At 35.9% G+C, this 17,426-nt stretch overlaps 1 protein-coding gene across 1 annotated transcript; it reads right to left on the reverse strand.

Moving 5' to 3' along the window:
- Nucleotides 1–375: 375 nt before the first annotated feature.
- On the reverse strand, nt 376–17,339 carry LOC139381501 (inorganic pyrophosphatase-like). The gene is made up of 11 exons (XM_071125098.1): nt 17,112–17,339; nt 14,396–14,460; nt 14,216–14,269; nt 13,846–13,965; nt 13,335–13,421; nt 12,609–12,735; nt 12,156–12,283; nt 9,361–9,446; nt 1,069–1,138; nt 917–956; nt 376–739 (listed from the first exon to the last, which is right to left on the reverse strand). Exons 1-11 carry the CDS (start codon nt 17,266–17,268, stop codon nt 717–719), a joined length of 957 nt encoding a protein of 318 aa, XP_070981199.1. The 5' UTR covers nt 17,269–17,339; the 3' UTR covers nt 376–716.
- Between the last annotated feature and the right edge of the window lie 87 nt (nt 17,340–17,426).

The following is a 17,426-nucleotide window of genomic DNA, read 5'->3' on the forward strand; positions in this document are numbered from 1 at the left end:
GGTAGATTTGCAGTGGAATAATGTGCAAAGTAGAGATAGAAATAATGGGGTGCAAATAAATAGGGTTTACGGCGTTCACCTTTCACCTACCTTTCCCATAAAATACCTCACATCCTCTGCATTATATTTAGACATTGTATTTAGACATTGCATCTAGTAGCTCCCATCGTTTCCTCTTGGCAGTGAAGGAGTGTTGGATGGAGTGATTCTTCAGCAGTTCTTTTCACGATGTGATTCCCGGGTAAGAGCCAACTTCAAGGAAACTGATTTTATTCAACACACCGGTTCAAACAGCTTTTCTTCTGTCTGCTATAAGGGTTTGTGTTGTGATGCAGGACCACTAGATACGAGTAAAGACCGTGTTCAGAACCGGAGGAGGGGGATGTGCTGATGGTATTTATTTGAAGATTTATGGCAATTTTCCGATTTCAGTATCAAACAACATGATGCAAGACACGGCAAACTGCAGAGGTTTATAAAGGACTATAAAGGTCATATTGTTACACATTTGAGAAATATAATAAACATAAAGAACAGGCTTACTTGGTTGAGTACTTGTCATGCTAAGAGGACAAGCATCAATCACAATTCATACTAAAAATGGGAAACTGTAATTATACTACACGTGTTTTCTGTCATTTTCAAGTATAGTCTTCCGTTCAGGTGAGAAAACATTTTGGTCCAATCTGAAGGCTCTTCTTTCTGGGTCAGTTCACTTAGACATAGAACCATTTGTCAACTGAGAAAAGAAGTAGAAAAATGTTCCATTGTAAGTGTGAAATCCAATAAAGTTGAATATATAGATATATAGATAGAGATATTTTGTAAATAAATCACAGGTGTATTGAATTTAAATAAGATTAATTTCACGTCAAAGCACATACCAAGGGAATTAACTAACAAAAGAAATGCACACCTGCACTTGGAATAGGGTCTTCAGGGCCAAAAACACATGCCTACAAGACAATATCATTATTATCAATATTATTTATCAAGCACACATTAATATTACAGCTAAGCTGTTTTAGTAGGATAAGCCAAATAGTTTGATAAGTGAAAGGAACTCACGGCATCAACAACAGCCTTAGCATCAGTAGTGGAACAGCAGAAGGGACTGTCTGTGACACAGGTGTTGGTACTGGATCAGAAGATGGGAGAAAAACACAAATAGAACTGTTTTAGTTGAGAAGAAAGGGATGCCTCTGTACAATAAAAAATATGTTTTAGTTGAGAAGACTGTAAAACACAAATAGAACTGTTTTAGTTGAGAAGACTCTGTAAAAACACAAATAGAACTGTTTTAGTTGAGAAGACTCTGTAAAAACACAAATAGAACTGTTTTAGTTGAGAAGACTCTGTAAAAACACAAATAGAACTGTTTTAGTTGAGAAGACTCTGTAAAAACACAAATAGAACTGTTTTAGTTGAGAAGACTCTGTAAAAACACAAATATAACTGTTTTAGTTGAGAAGACTCTGTAAAAACACAAATAGAACTGTTTTAGTTGAGAAGACTCTGTAAAAACACAAGTAGAACTGTTTTAGTTGAGAAGACTCTGTAAAAACACAAATATAACTGTTTTAGTTGAGAAGACTCTGTAAAAACACAAATAGAACTGTTTAGTTGAGAAGACTCTGTAAAAACACAAATAGAACTGTTTTAGTTGAGAAGACTATGTAAAAACACAAATATAACTGTTTTAGTTGAGAAGACTCTGTAAAAACACAAATAGAACTGTTTTAGTTGAGAAGACTCTGTAAAAACACAAATAGAACTGTTTAGTTGAGAAGACTCTGTAAAAACACAAATAGAACTGTTTTAGTTGAGAAGACTCTGTAAAAACACAAATAGAACTGTTTTAGTTGAGAAGACTATGTAAAAACACAAATATAACTGTTTAGTTGAGAAGACTCTGTAAAAACACAAATATAACTGTTTAGTTGAGAAGACTCTGTAAAAACACAAATATAACTGTTTTAGTTGAGAAGACTATGTAAAAACACAAATATAACTGTTTTAGTTGAGAAGACTCTGTAAAAACACAAATAGAACTGTTTTAGTTGAGAAGACTCTGTAAAAACACAAATAGAACTGTTTTAGTTGAGAAGACTCTGTAAAAACACAAATAGAACTGTTTAGTTGAGAAGACTCTGTAAAAACACAAATAGAACTGTTTTAGTTGAGAAGACTATGTAAAAACACAAATATAACTGTTTTAGTTGAGAAGACTCTGTAAAAACACAAATAGAACTGTTTTAGTTGAGAAGACTCTGTAAAAACACAAATAGAACTGTTTAGTTGAGAAGACTCTGTAAAAACACAAATAGAACTGTTTTAGTTGAGAAGACTCTGTAAAAACACAAATAGAACTGTTTTAGTTGAGAAGACTATGTAAAAACACAAATAGAACTGTTTTAGTTGAGAAGACTCTGTAAAAACACAAATAGAACTGTTTTAGTTGAGAAGACTCTGTAAAAACACAAATATAACTGTTTAGTTGAGAAGACTCTGTAAAAACACAAATATAACTGTTTTAGTTGAGAAGACTATGTAAAAACACAAATATAACTGTTTTAGTTGAGAAGACTCTGTAAAAACACAAATAGAACTGTTTTAGTTGAGAAGACTCTGTAAAAACACAAATAGAATTGTTTAGTTGAGAAGACTCTGTAAAAACACAAATAGAACTGTTTTAGTTGAGAAGACTCTGTAAAAACACAAATAGAACTGTTTTAGTTGAGAAGACTATGTAAAAACACAAATATAACTGTTTTAGTTGAGAAGACTCTGTAAAAACACAAATAGAACTGTTTTAGTTGAGAAGACTCTGTAAAAACACAAATAGAACTGTTTAGTTGAGAAGACTCTGTAAAAACACAAATAGAACTGTTTTAGTTGAGAAGACTATGTAAAAACACAAATAGAACTGTTTTAGTTGAGAAGACTGTAAAAACACAAATAGAACTGTTTTAGTTGAGAAGACTCTGTAAAAAAACAAATAGAACTGTTTTAGTTGAGAAGACTGTTAAAACACAAATAGAACTGTTTTAGTTGAGAAGACTCTGTAAAAACACAAGTAGAACTGTTTTAGTTGAGAAGACTCTGTAAAAACACAAATATAACTGTTTTAGTTGAGAAGACTCTGTAAAAACACAAATAGAACTGTTTAGTTGAGAAGACTCTGTAAAAACACAAATAGAACTGTTTTAGTTGAGAAGACTATGTAAAAACACAAATATAACTGTTTTAGTTGAGAAGACTCTGTAAAAACACAAATAGAACTGTTTTAGTTGAGAAGACTCTGTAAAAACACAAATAGAACTGTTTAGTTGAGAAGACTCTGTAAAAACACAAATAGAACTGTTTTAGTTGAGAAGACTGTAAAAACACAAATAGAACTGTTTTAGTTGAGAAGACTATGTAAAAACACAAATATAACTGTTTAGTTGAGAAGACTCTGTAAAAACACAAATATAACTGTTTTAGTTGAGAAGACTATGTAAAAACACAAATATAACTGTTTTAGTTGAGAAGACTCTGTAAAAACACAAATAGAACTGTTTTAGTTGAGAAGACTCTGTAAAAACACAAATAGAACTGTTTTAGTTGAGAAGACTCTGTAAAAACACAAATATAACTGTTTAGTTGAGAAGACTCTGTAAAAACACAAATATAACTGTTTTAGTTGAGAAGACTATGTAAAAACACAAATATAACTGTTTTAGTTGAGAAGACTCTGTAAAAACACAAATAGAACTGTTTTAGTTGAGAAGACTCTGTAAAAACACAAATAGAACTGTTTTAGTTGAGAAGACTCTGTAAAAACACAAATAGAACTGTTTTAGTTGAGAAGACTCTGTAAAAACACAAATAGAACTGTTTTAGTTGAGAAGACTCTGTAAAAACACAAATAGAACTGTTTTAGTTGAGAAGACTCTGTAAAAACACAAGTAGAACTGTTTTAGTTGAGAAGACTCTGTAAAAACACAAATATAACTGTTTTAGTTGAGAAGACTCTGTAAAAACACAAATAGAACTGTTTAGTTGAGAAGACTCTGTAAAAACACAAATAGAACTGTTTTAGTTGAGAAGACTATGTAAAAACACAAATATAACTGTTTTAGTTGAGAAGACTCTGTAAAAACACAAATAGAACTGTTTTAGTTGAGAAGACTCTGTAAAAACACAAATAGAACTGTTTAGTTGAGAAGACTCTGTAAAAACACAAATAGAACTGTTTTAGTTGAGAAGACTCTGTAAAAACACAAATAGAACTGTTTTAGTTGAGAAGACTATGTAAAAACACAAATAGAACTGTTTTAGTTGAGAAGACTCTGTAAAAACACAAATAGAACTGTTTTAGTTGAGAAGACTCTGTAAAAACACAAATATAACTGTTTAGTTGAGAAGACTCTGTAAAAACACAAATAGAACTGTTTTAGTTGAGAAGACTATGTAAAAACACAAATATAACTGTTTTAGTTGAGAAGACTCTGTAAAAACACAAATAGAACTGTTTTAGTTGAGAAGACTCTGTAAAAACACAAATAGAACTGTTTAGTTGAGAAGACTCTGTAAAAACACAAATAGAACTGTTTTAGTTGAGAAGACTCTGTAAAAACACAAATAGAACTGTTTTAGTTGAGAAGACTATGTAAAAACACAAATATAACTGTTTTAGTTGAGAAGACTCTGTAAAAACACAAATAGAACTGTTTTAGTTGAGAAGACTCTGTAAAAACACAAATAGAACTGTTTAGTTGAGAAGACTCTGTAAAAACACAAATAGAACTGTTTTAGTTGAGAAGACTATGTAAAAACACAAATAGAACTGTTTTAGTTGAGAAGACTGTAAAAACACAAATATAACTGTTTTAGTTGAGAAGACTCTGTAAAAAAACAAATAGAACTGTTTTAGTTGAGAAGACTGTTAAAACACAAATAGAACTGTTTTAGTTGAGAAGACTGTAAAAACACAAATAGAACTGTTTTAGTTGAGAAGACTCTGTAAAAACACAAATAGAACTGTTTTAGTTGAGAAGACTCTGTAAAAACACAAATAGAACTGTTTTAGTTGAGAAGACTCTGTAAAAACACAAATATAACTGTTTTAGTTGAGAAGACTATGTAAAAACACAAATATAACTGTTTTAGTTGAGAAGACTCTGTAAAAACACAAATAGAACTGTTTTAGTTGAGAAGACTCTGTAAAAACACAAATAGAACTGTTTTAGTTGAGAAGACTCTGTAAAAACACAAATAGAACTGTTTTAGTTGAGAAGACTCTGTAAAAACACAAATAGAACTGTTTTAGTTGAGAAGACTCTGTAAAAACACAAATATAACTGTTTTAGTTGAGAAGACTCTGTAAAAACACAAATAGAACTGTTTTAGTTGAGAAGACTCTGTAAAAACACAAATAGAACTGTTTTAGTTGAGAAGACTCTGTAAAAACACAAATAGAACTGTTTTAGTTGAGAAGACTCTGTAAAAACACAAATAGAACTGTTTTAGTTGAGAAGACTCTGTAAAAACACAAATAGAACTGTTTTAGTTGAGAAGACTCTGTAAAAACACAAATATAACTGTTTAGTTGAGAAGACTCTGTAAAAACACAAATATAACTGTTTTAGTTGAGAAGACTATGTAAAAACACAAATATAACTGTTTTAGTTGAGAAGACTCTGTAAAAACACAAATAGAACTGTTTTAGTTGAGAAGACTCTGTAAAAACACAAATAGAACTGTTTAGTTGAGAAGACTCTGTAAAAACACAAATAGAACTGTTTTAGTTGAGAAGACTCTGTAAAAACACAAATAGAACTGTTTTAGTTGAGAAGACTATGTAAAAACACAAATATAACTGTTTTAGTTGAGAAGACTCTGTAAAAACACAAATAGAACTGTTTTAGTTGAGAAGACTCTGTAAAAACACAAATAGAACTGTTTAGTTGAGAAGACTCTGTAAAAACACAAATAGAACTGTTTTAGTTGAGAAGACTATGTAAAAACACAAATAGAACTGTTTTAGTTGAGAAGACTGTAAAAACACAAATAGAACTGTTTTAGTTGAGAAGACTCTGTAAAAAAACAAATAGAACTGTTTTAGTTGAGAAGACTGTTAAAACACAAATAGAACTGTTTTAGTTGAGAAGACTGTAAAAACACAAATAGAACTGTTTTAGTTGAGAAGACTCTGTAAAAACACAAATAGAACTGTTTTAGTTGAGAAGACTCTGTAAAAACACAAATAGAACTGTTTTAGTTGAGAAGACTCTGTAAAAACACAAATATAACTGTTTTAGTTGAGAAGACTATGTAAAAACACAAATATAACTGTTTTAGTTGAGAAGACTCTGTAAAAACACAAATAGAACTGTTTTAGTTGAGAAGACTCTGTAAAAACACAAATAGAACTGTTTTAGTTGAGAAGACTCTGTAAAAACACAAATAGAACTGTTTTAGTTGAGAAGACTCTGTAAAAACACAAATAGAACTGTTTTAGTTGAGAAGACTCTGTAAAAACACAAATATAACTGTTTTAGTTGAGAAGACTCTGTAAAAACACAAATAGAACTGTTTTAGTTGAGAAGACTCTGTAAAAACACAAATAGAACTGTTTTAGTTGAGAAGACTCTGTAAAAACACAAATAGAACTGTTTTAGTTGAGAAGACTCTGTAAAAACACAAGTAGAACTGTTTTAGTTGAGAAGACTCTGTAAAAACACAAATATAACTGTTTTAGTTGAGAAGACTCTGTAAAAACACAAATAGAACTGTTTAGTTGAGAAGACTCTGTAAAAACACAAATATAACTGTTTTAGTTGAGAAGACTATGTAAAAACACAAATATAACTGTTTTAGTTGAGAAGACTCTGTAAAAACACAAATAGAACTGTTTTAGTTGAGAAGACTCTGTAAAAACACAAATAGAACTGTTTAGTTGAGAAGACTCTGTAAAAACACAAATAGAACTGTTTTAGTTGAGAAGACTCTGTAAAAACACAAATAGAACTGTTTTAGTTGAGAAGACTATGTAAAAACACAAATAGAACTGTTTTAGTTGAGAAGACTCTGTAAAAACACAAATAGAACTGTTTTAGTTGAGAAGACTCTGTAAAAACACAAATATAACTGTTTAGTTGAGAAGACTCTGTAAAAACACAAATATAACTGTTTTAGTTGAGAAGACTATGTAAAAACACAAATATAACTGTTTTAGTTGAGAAGACTCTGTAAAAACACAAATAGAACTGTTTTAGTTGAGAAGACTCTGTAAAAACACAAATAGAACTGTTTAGTTGAGAAGACTGTAAAAACACAAATAGAACTGTTTTAGTTGAGAAGACTCTGTAAAAACACAAATAGAACTGTTTTAGTTGAGAAGACTATGTAAAAACACAAATATAACTGTTTTAGTTGAGAAGACTCTGTAAAAACACAAATAGAACTGTTTTAGTTGAGAAGACTCTGTAAAAACACAAATAGAACTGTTTAGTTGAGAAGACTCTGTAAAAACACAAATAGAACTGTTTTAGTTGAGAAGACTATGTAAAAACACAAATAGAACTGTTTTAGTTGAGAAGACTGTAAAAACACAAATAGAACTGTTTTAGTTGAGAAGACTCTGTAAAAACACAAATAGAACTGTTTTAGTTGAGAAGACTGTAAAAACACAAATAGAACTGTTTTAGTTGAGAAGACTGTAAAAACACAAATAGAACTGTTTTAGTTGAGAAGACTCTGTAAAAACACAAATAGAACTGTTTTAGTTGAGAAGACTCTGTAAAAACACAAATATAACTGTTTTAGTTGAGAAGACTCTGTAAAAACACAAATAGAACTGTTTTAGTTGAGAAGACTCTGTAAAAACACAAATAGAACTGTTTTAGTTGAGAAGACTCTGTAAAAACACAAATAGAACTGTTTTAGTTGAGAAGACTCTGTAAAAACACAAGTAGAACTGTTTTAGTTGAGAAGACTCTGTAAAAACACAAATATAACTGTTTTAGTTGAGAAGACTCTGTAAAAACACAAATAGAACTGTTTAGTTGAGAAGACTCTGTAAAAACACAAATATAACTGTTTTAGTTGAGAAGACTATGTAAAAACACAAATATAACTGTTTTAGTTGAGAAGACTCTGTAAAAACACAAATAGAACTGTTTTAGTTGAGAAGACTCTGTAAAAACACAAATAGAACTGTTTAGTTGAGAAGACTCTGTAAAAACACAAATAGAACTGTTTTAGTTGAGAAGACTCTGTAAAAACACAAATAGAACTGTTTTAGTTGAGAAGACTATGTAAAAACACAAATAGAACTGTTTTAGTTGAGAAGACTCTGTAAAAACACAAATAGAACTGTTTTAGTTGAGAAGACTCTGTAAAAACACAAATATAACTGTTTAGTTGAGAAGACTCTGTAAAAACACAAATATAACTGTTTTAGTTGAGAAGACTATGTAAAAACACAAATATAACTGTTTTAGTTGAGAAGACTCTGTAAAAACACAAATAGAACTGTTTTAGTTGAGAAGACTCTGTAAAAACACAAATAGAACTGTTTAGTTGAGAAGACTGTAAAAACACAAATAGAACTGTTTTAGTTGAGAAGACTCTGTAAAAACACAAATAGAACTGTTTTAGTTGAGAAGACTATGTAAAAACACAAATATAACTGTTTTAGTTGAGAAGACTCTGTAAAAACACAAATAGAACTGTTTTAGTTGAGAAGACTATGTAAAAACACAAATAGAACTGTTTTAGTTGAGAAGACTGTAAAAACACAAATAGAACTGTTTTAGTTGAGAAGACTCTGTAAAAACACAAATAGAACTGTTTTAGTTGAGAAGACTGTAAAAACACAAATAGAACTGTTTTAGTTGAGAAGACTGTAAAAACACAAATAGAACTGTTTTAGTTGAGAAGACTCTGTAAAAACACAAATAGAACTGTTTTAGTTGAGAAGACTCTGTAAAAACACAAATAGAACTGTTTTAGTTGAGAAGACTCTGTAAAAACACAAATAGAACTGTTTAGTTGAGAAGACTGTAAAAACACAAATAGAACTGTTTTAGTTGAGAAGACTCTGTAAAAACACAAATATAACTGTTTTAGTTGAGAAGAAAGGGATGCCTCTGTAAAAACACAAATAGAACTGTTTTAGTTGAGAAGACTCTGTAAAAACACAAATAGAACTGTTTTAGTAAAAACAAGTCATTGACTGAACTAAACCGTCTTATATTGCTTTATCGTTGTTAATTGTTACTTGTGTTCGTAGCAATGCATCCGCATCACTGACAGCCTATTGAACAGACGGCCATATTACACAGAGATTGTAAATCTATATCTCAGTCTCACCAGTTCAGTTCTCCAGCGTTGGTCTTTTTGGAGATCAGCGACTTCCAAAACTCATGAGTTTCCTTGACTGTCTTAAGAGCAAAGTCCTGGAAGGGGGAAAAAGCATGACAAATGATTCCCTGCATGCTTCAGAAAATAAAACTCTGCATACACCTCCACTATACTACTCTCTGTACTGAGCAGAAAGTACAGTGTGTCCCAAATGGCACCCTAGTCCCTTTATAGTGCACTTCTTTTGACCAGGACCCATAAAAAGTAGTGCACTATGGGAATCGAGTTCCACCCTTGATATGTTCCATAATTCAATAAAAAAAAAGAGTAACAACGCGTACTTACATTGCAATACACTGTTTTATTCTATTGTGTGTGATTGAGTGTATAATTTTTTTTTTTTTTTGAACCTTTATTTAACTAGGCAAGTCAGTTAAGAACAAATTGTTATTTACAATGGCAGCCTAGGAACAGTGGGTTAACTGCCTGTTCAGGGGCAGAACGACAGATTTGTACCAAGTCAGCTCAGGGGTTTGAACTTGCAACCTTCCGGTTACTAGTCCAATGCTCTAGGCTACCCTGCCGCCTGTACTATGAGTGATTTAGAGCAGGGATGTCAAAGCATTGTTTTTCGTCCAGAGGGGAGCACTGAAAACCGGTTGTATTTCTATGTTCCTCTAACCACAGTGAGGAATCTCCCATGATTCCTCACTGTCTAGTTCCCCATGCTTCCTGACTGTCTAGTTTCCCATGATTCCTGACTGTCTAGTTTCCCATGCTTCCTGACTGTCTAGTTTCCCATGCTTCCTGACTGTCTAGTTTCCCATGCTTCCTGACTGTCTAGTTTCCCATGCTTCCTGACTGTCTAGTTTCCCATGCTTCCTGACTGTCTAGTTTCCCATGCACCCTGACTGTCTAGTTTCCCATGCTTCCTGACTGTCTAGTTTCCCATGCTTCCTGACTGTCTAGTTTCCCATGCACCCTGACTGTCTAGTTTCCCATGCTTCCTGACTGTCTAGTTCCCCATGCTTCCTGACTGTCTAGTTTCCCAGGCTTCTTGACTATCTAGTTCCCCATGACTGTCTAGTTTCCCATGCTTCCTGACTGTCTAGTTCCCCATGCTTCCTGACTATCTAGTACCCATGCTTCCTGACTGCCTAGTTTCCCAGGCTTCCTGACTGTCTAGTTTCCCAGGCTTCCTGACTGTCTAGTTTCCCATGCTTCCTGACTGTCTAGTTTCCCCATGCTTCCTGACTGTCTAGTTTCCCAGGCTTCCTGACTGTCTAGTTCCCCATGACTGTCTAGTTCCCCATGCTTCCTGACTGTCTAGTTTCCCAGGCTTCCTGACTGTCTAGTTTCCCATGCTTCCTGACTGTCTAGTTTCCCCACGCTTCCTGACTGTCTAGTTTCCCATGACTGTCTAGTTTCCCATGCTTCCTGACTGTCTAGTTTCCCATGCTTCCTGACTGTCTAGTTTCCCATGCTTCCTGACTGTCTAGTTTCCCATGCTTCCTGACTGTCTAGTTTCCCCATGCTTCTTGACTGTCTAGTTTCCCATGACTGTCTAGTTACCCATGCTTCCTGACTGTCTAGTTTCCCATGCTTCCTGACTGTCTAGTTTCCCATGCTTCCTGACTGTCTAGTTTCCCATGCTTCCTGACTGTCTAGTTCCCCATGCTTCCTGACTGTCTAGTTCCCCATGCTTCCTGACTATCTAGTTTCCCATGCTTCCTGACTGTCTAGTTTCCCATGCTTCCTGACTGTCTAGTTTCCCATGCTTCCTGACTGTCTAGTTTCCCAGGCTTCCTGACTGTCTAGTTTCCCATGCTTCCTGACTGTCTAGTTTCCCAGGCTTCCTGACTGTCTTGTTTTCATTTGGGTGATTATTATCACTGCTACACAGTCAGGAAACTCTATGACTGTAGGGCCATTATCACTGCTACACAGTCAGGAAACTCTATGACTGTAGGGCCATTATCATTACTACACAGTCAGGAAACTCTATGACTGTAGGGCCATTATCACTGCTACACAGTCAGGAAACTCTACTACTGTAGGGCCATTATCATTACTACACAGTCAGGAAACTCTATGACTGTAGGGCCATTATCATTACTACACAGTCAGGAAACTATGACTGTAGGGCCATTATCATTACTACACAGTCAGGAAACTCTATGACTGTAGGGCCATTATCATTACTACACAGTCAGAAAACTCTATGACTGTAGGGCCATTATCATTACTACACAGTCAGGAAACTCTATGACTGTAGGGCCATTATCACTGCTACACAGTCAGGAAACTCTATGACTGTAGGGCCATTATCACTGCTACACAGTCAGGAAACTCTATGACTGTAGGGCCATTACCACTGCTACACAGTCAGGAAACTCTATGACTGTAGGGCCATTATCACTGCTACACAGTCAGGAAACTCTATGACTGTATGGCCATTATCACTGCTACACAGTCAGGAAACTCTATGACTGTAGGGCCATTATCACTACTACACAGTCAGGAAACTGTATCACTACTACACAGTTTCTATTCAGTTTGAGTCATTTTAAAGTATATTGAGTTCATTTTTCTACGAGTTTATTTTACTCATACCAGCCGTGGGCTGGATTGGACCCCCTCGCGAGCTGGATTGGACCCCCTTCGGCCTGCGGGCCATATGTTTGACATCCCTGATTTAGAGGAAGAATCCAATAGTAACTGACATCAATATCAATGTCTTGCTATTGGGCTTTGCTCTTGTAGGCCTTCTGTGCAGTACAAACAGGTGAAAACTGTATTTTTACCCTGTCCTTGAACTCTCCGTTAAATGCAAACTGGTTCTCAGGTTTTCCATCGGGAACTTTATATTTTTTGAACCACTCAAATGTAGCTTCCAGATACCCAGGCTTGAGTCTTCTTACATCATCAATATCTGCATTGATCACAAGAAGAAGATGTGTATTCCATGGTTAGCCACAAACACATTTTAAAACACCCACTACTGTGTAACTGTTGATCAGATATCAGACAGACATTCAGGGTCTTAAAAGGTCTCTGAAAGAAAGTAAGTAACCTTGTCCAAGTCAGAATGGCCCATCAACTCACTACATACTGACACCGGCTCCTGTTTCTGTAGAGGGAGGCAGCTTGACATATAAGTACATCATTCTGGACAGGATGCTAGTCTATTAAAGGGCCTCTAAAAAGCGCTATATAAATCCCAATACATTCTGAATATGTATTAGATGTCCTCATACTGTTAAAGTTGTTGGCCTCTGGATCCTCCATGTTGATGACAATGACTTTCCAGTCTGTTTCTCCTTCGTCGATCAGAGCCAGAGTGCCCAACACCTTGACTTTAATCACCTCTCCACGAGAGCACACCTCAAAATCACAATGAGAGGGAGATGAAGAGAAGAAGAAGAAGTAGAAGAAGACAAAGAAGAAGAAGGAGAGAAAGAGAGAGAGAGAGAGAAACAGAGAGAAAGAGAAGAGAGAGAAAGAGAGAGAGAGAGAGAGAGAGAGAGAAAGAGAAGAGAGAAAGAAAGAAAGAAAGAGAAAGAAAGAAAGAAAGAAAGAGAAGGAGAGAGAGAAAGAAAGAAACAAAGAGAAAGAAAGAAACAAAGAGAGAAAGAAAGAGAGAGAGAAAGAGAGAAAGAAAGAGAGAGAGAGCGAGAGAGAGCGAGAGAGAGAGAAAGAGAGAGAGAGACAGAGAGAGAGAGACAAAGAGAGAGAGACAAAGAGAGAGAGACAGAGAGAAAGAGAGAAGGAGAATGAGAGCGAGAGAAAGAGAGAGAGAGAGAGAGAGAGAGAGAAAGAGAGAGACAAAAAGAGAGAAAGAATGAGATTGACAACATTTAAATTAGAAGACTATGAATTAAGACAGTACATTCACACAACCATGTTCCTTTGACAAGCAGAAAAAACACACACTGAGTAACAACAGAACGTTTCCTCCATTCAATAAAGTTGTAGTGCAGTACCTTGTATCCTATGTCACAGATGTCAATAGGGTCATTGTCACCACAGCATCCTGTATCTGCGTCTTTATGGCCTGGGTCCTCCCATGTCTGAGAAATAAATAAAGACGAGAGAACAGTGATTGATAACCTGGTTCTATTTTAAATAAACCACAACTTATAAAAGGCATTATAGAACATTCATAACCCCTATAGATGCTTCAGAAATCATTCATAACCCCTATAGATGCTTCAGAAATCATTCATAACCCCTATAGATGCTTCAGAAATCATTCATAACCCCTATAGATGCTACAGAAATCATTCATAACCCCTATAGATGCTACAGAAATCATTCATAAACCCCTATAGATGCTTCATAAATCATTCATAGGTAAATCTCATGCTAGAAAACTACTGATAAGGAAGGGAAAAATGTTTGTTTTCTTTTAAACTGTACTTTTATAAACTTTCAATACATTTAACCAAAATGTTTCTATTCTAGGGAGAGATGGTCCACCCCTGGTTAACTTGCCTGAGGGATGGCTCCATAATTCCAGATGTATCCTTTGTGTGGAAACACGTTGGCCACATAACGAAGGTTCCCCTTCTTGATGTCTTGCTTCAATGGATTTAGAGGGTCTTTGGTGGCAATCTGAGGAAAACAATACAACATTCACCTGAAACAACGAACGGAGATATTAAGTGACGGATGACTCTGTACCCGTTTACTATGCGTTTGCAGTAGAATACTGAATAAACAATAAGCATAAAACCATACTGCTCATTCTAATTGGAGTGGAGCGAGAACTTCACCTCTGTCTCAGCAGAGCTTCTTTCAAGGTGCCGTACATTGAGGCGAACAAAGGATCATACAAGACTACAAGACAAGTAGTGAAACAAACCTCCATCTTTGCGTTGGTCCATCTGGGTACCTCAACAACAGCATGGAAGATGTTCTGTTGGAGGAAATAACCAAGGTTAACACCAATGTTTCAGATATCACCACATTTATGTTGAAAAACAATTACATAATGATTGTTGATTAATCACGCACACACACACACACACACACACACACACACCTGAGCTTCATCTGCATAAATTGGTATGTCATGGAATGGAGAGATGTGTTTTCCATCAGTATTTCCTGTGTAGAGAGACAGTGATGAATGGACAGTATATCAGAAACATTCTACTGTACTAATGCATTGCAGTAACTTCAAACAACCTGATTATTAATGAACAGTAACGTGGGGGACTTACGCCAACATGGAACTCATCAACTCACATACAGACATACTGTAGATGCCTATACTGTAGCATGAGAGACATACTGTAGATGCCTATACTGTAGCATGAGATACATACTGTAGATCCCTATACTGTAGCATGAGAGACATACTGTAGCATGAGAGACATACTGTAGATGCCTATACTGTAGCATGAGAGACATACTGTAGATGCCTATACTGTAGTATGAGAGACATACTGTAGATGCCTATACTGTAGCATGAGAGACATACTGTAGATGCCTATACTGTAGCATGAGAGACATACTGTAGATGCCTATACTGTAACATGAGAGACACACTGTAGATGCCTATACTGTAGCATGAGAGACATACTGTAGATCCCTATATTGTAGCATGAGATACATACTGTAGATCCCTATACTGTAGATCCCTATACTGTAGACCCCTATACTGTAGCATGAGAGACATACTGTAGATCCCTACTGTAGCATGAGAGACATACTGTAGATCCCTACTGTAGCATGAGAGACATACTGTAGATCCCTATACTGTAGATCCCTATACTGTAGATCCCTATACTGTAGCATGAGAGACATACTGTAGATCCCTACTGTAGCATGAGAGACATACTGTAGATGCCTAAACTGTAGCATGAGAGACATACTGTAGATCCCTATACTGTAGCATGAGAGACATACTGTAGATGCCTATACTGTAGCATGAGAGACATACTGTAGATCCCTATACTGTAGCATGAGAGCCATACTGTAGATCCCTATACTGTAGCATGAGAGACATACTGTAGATCCCTATACTGTAGATCCCTATACTGCAGATCCCTATACTGTAGCATGAGAGACATACTGTAGATGCCTATACTGTAGCATGAGAGACATACTGTAGATCCCTATACTGTAGCATGAGAGACATACTGTAGATCCCTATACTGTAGATCCCTATACTGTAGATCCCTATACTGTAGCATGAGAGACATACTGTAGATGCCTATACTGTAGCATGAGAGACATACTGTAGATGCCTATACTGTAGCATGAGAGCCATACTGTAGATCCCTATACTGTAGCATGAGAGCCATACTGTAGATGCCTATACTGTAGCATGAGAGCCATACTGTAGATGCCTATACTGTAGCATGAGAGACATACTGTAGATGCCTATACTGTAGCATGAGAGACATACTGTAGATGCCTATACTGTAGCATGAGAGACATACTGTAGATGTCTATACTGTAGCATGAGAGACATACTGTAGATGCCTATACTGTAGCATGAGACATACTGTAGATGCCTATACTGTAGCATGAGAGACATACTGTAGATGCCTATACTGTAGCATGAGAGACATACTGTAGATGCCTATACTGTAGCATGAGAGACTTACTGTAGATGCCTATACTGTAGCATGAGAGACATACTGTAGATCCCTATATTGTAGCATGAGAGCCATACTGTAGATCCCTATACTGTAGCATGAGAGACATACTGTAGATCCCTATATTGTAGCATGAGAGCCATACTGTAGATCCCTATACTGTAGCATGAGAGACATACTGTAGATGCCTATACTGTAGCATGAGAGACATACTGTAGATGCCTATACTGTAGCATGAGAGACATACTGTAGATGCCTATACTGTAGCATGAGAGACATACTGTAGATCCCTATACTGTAGCATGAGAGACATACTGTAGATGCCTATACTGTAGCATGAGAGACATACTGTAGATGCCTATACTGTAGCATGAGAGACATACTGTAGATGCCTATACTGTAGCATGAGAGACTTACGGTAGATGCCTATACTGTAGCATGAGAGATATACTGTAGATCCCTATATTGTAGCATGAGAGCCATACTGTAGATCCATATACTGTAGCATGAGAGACATACTGTAGATGCCTATACTGTAGCATGAGAGACATACTGTAGATCCCTATACTGTAGCATGAGAGACATACTGTAGATGCCTATACTGTAGCATGAGAGACATACTGTAGATGCCTATACTGTAGCATGAGAGACATACTGTAGATCCCTATACTGTAGCATGAGAGACATACTGTAGATGCCTATACTGTAGCATGAGAGACATACTGTAGATGCCTATACTGTAGCATGAGAGACTTACTGTAGATGCCTATACTGTAGCATGAGAGACATACTGTAGATGCCTATACTGTAGCATGAGAGACATACTGTAGATGCCTATACTGTAGCATGAGAGACATACTGTAGATCCCTATATTGTAGCATGAGAGCCATACTGTAGATCCCTATACTGTAGCATGAGAGCCATACTGTAGATGCCTATACTGTAGCATGAGAGCCATACTGTAGATCCCTATACTGTAGCATGAGAGCCATACTGTAGTGTGTACATGTCAAACTGTGTAGCGACCACCACTAAGCTAGTTCATTACGTACCGAGCTAGACGCAGCTACAGTCTAATGTCTTTAGCTCCATAAATACAGTATATATATACCAAAGTATACAGTGATGTATTGAAAGAGCTGGTCACTCACTGAAGAACACCCTGTAGTCCAGTGTGTTGGGCTTGCCCCTCTCCTCGATGGTGAAGCTCATGTCTACTGCCTTATTTTGTTCAGTCTCCTTCTTGGTACTGCTGCTAGTGGGCGTACTTCCTGTACTGCCTGTAGGAGTAGACAATGGGAAGCCCATCTCCTCGTCATGCAGGTTAACTAGTAGGCTAAGACCGTAGGTTGGAGTGTGAAGGAGAGTGTGAGCAGGAGGCATGTGCTCCTCTTAAGGCCATGGCAACGCAGGGGTTGGTGACGTCAGGCTTGATCTGTGTGTCTGTGCGTGTGTGTGTGTGTCTG

The sequence above is a fragment of the Oncorhynchus clarkii genome, chromosome 23 (genome assembly GCF_045791955.1).
Source record: "Oncorhynchus clarkii lewisi isolate Uvic-CL-2024 chromosome 23, UVic_Ocla_1.0, whole genome shotgun sequence".
NCBI classification, from domain to species: Eukaryota; Metazoa; Chordata; class Actinopteri; order Salmoniformes; family Salmonidae; genus Oncorhynchus; species Oncorhynchus clarkii.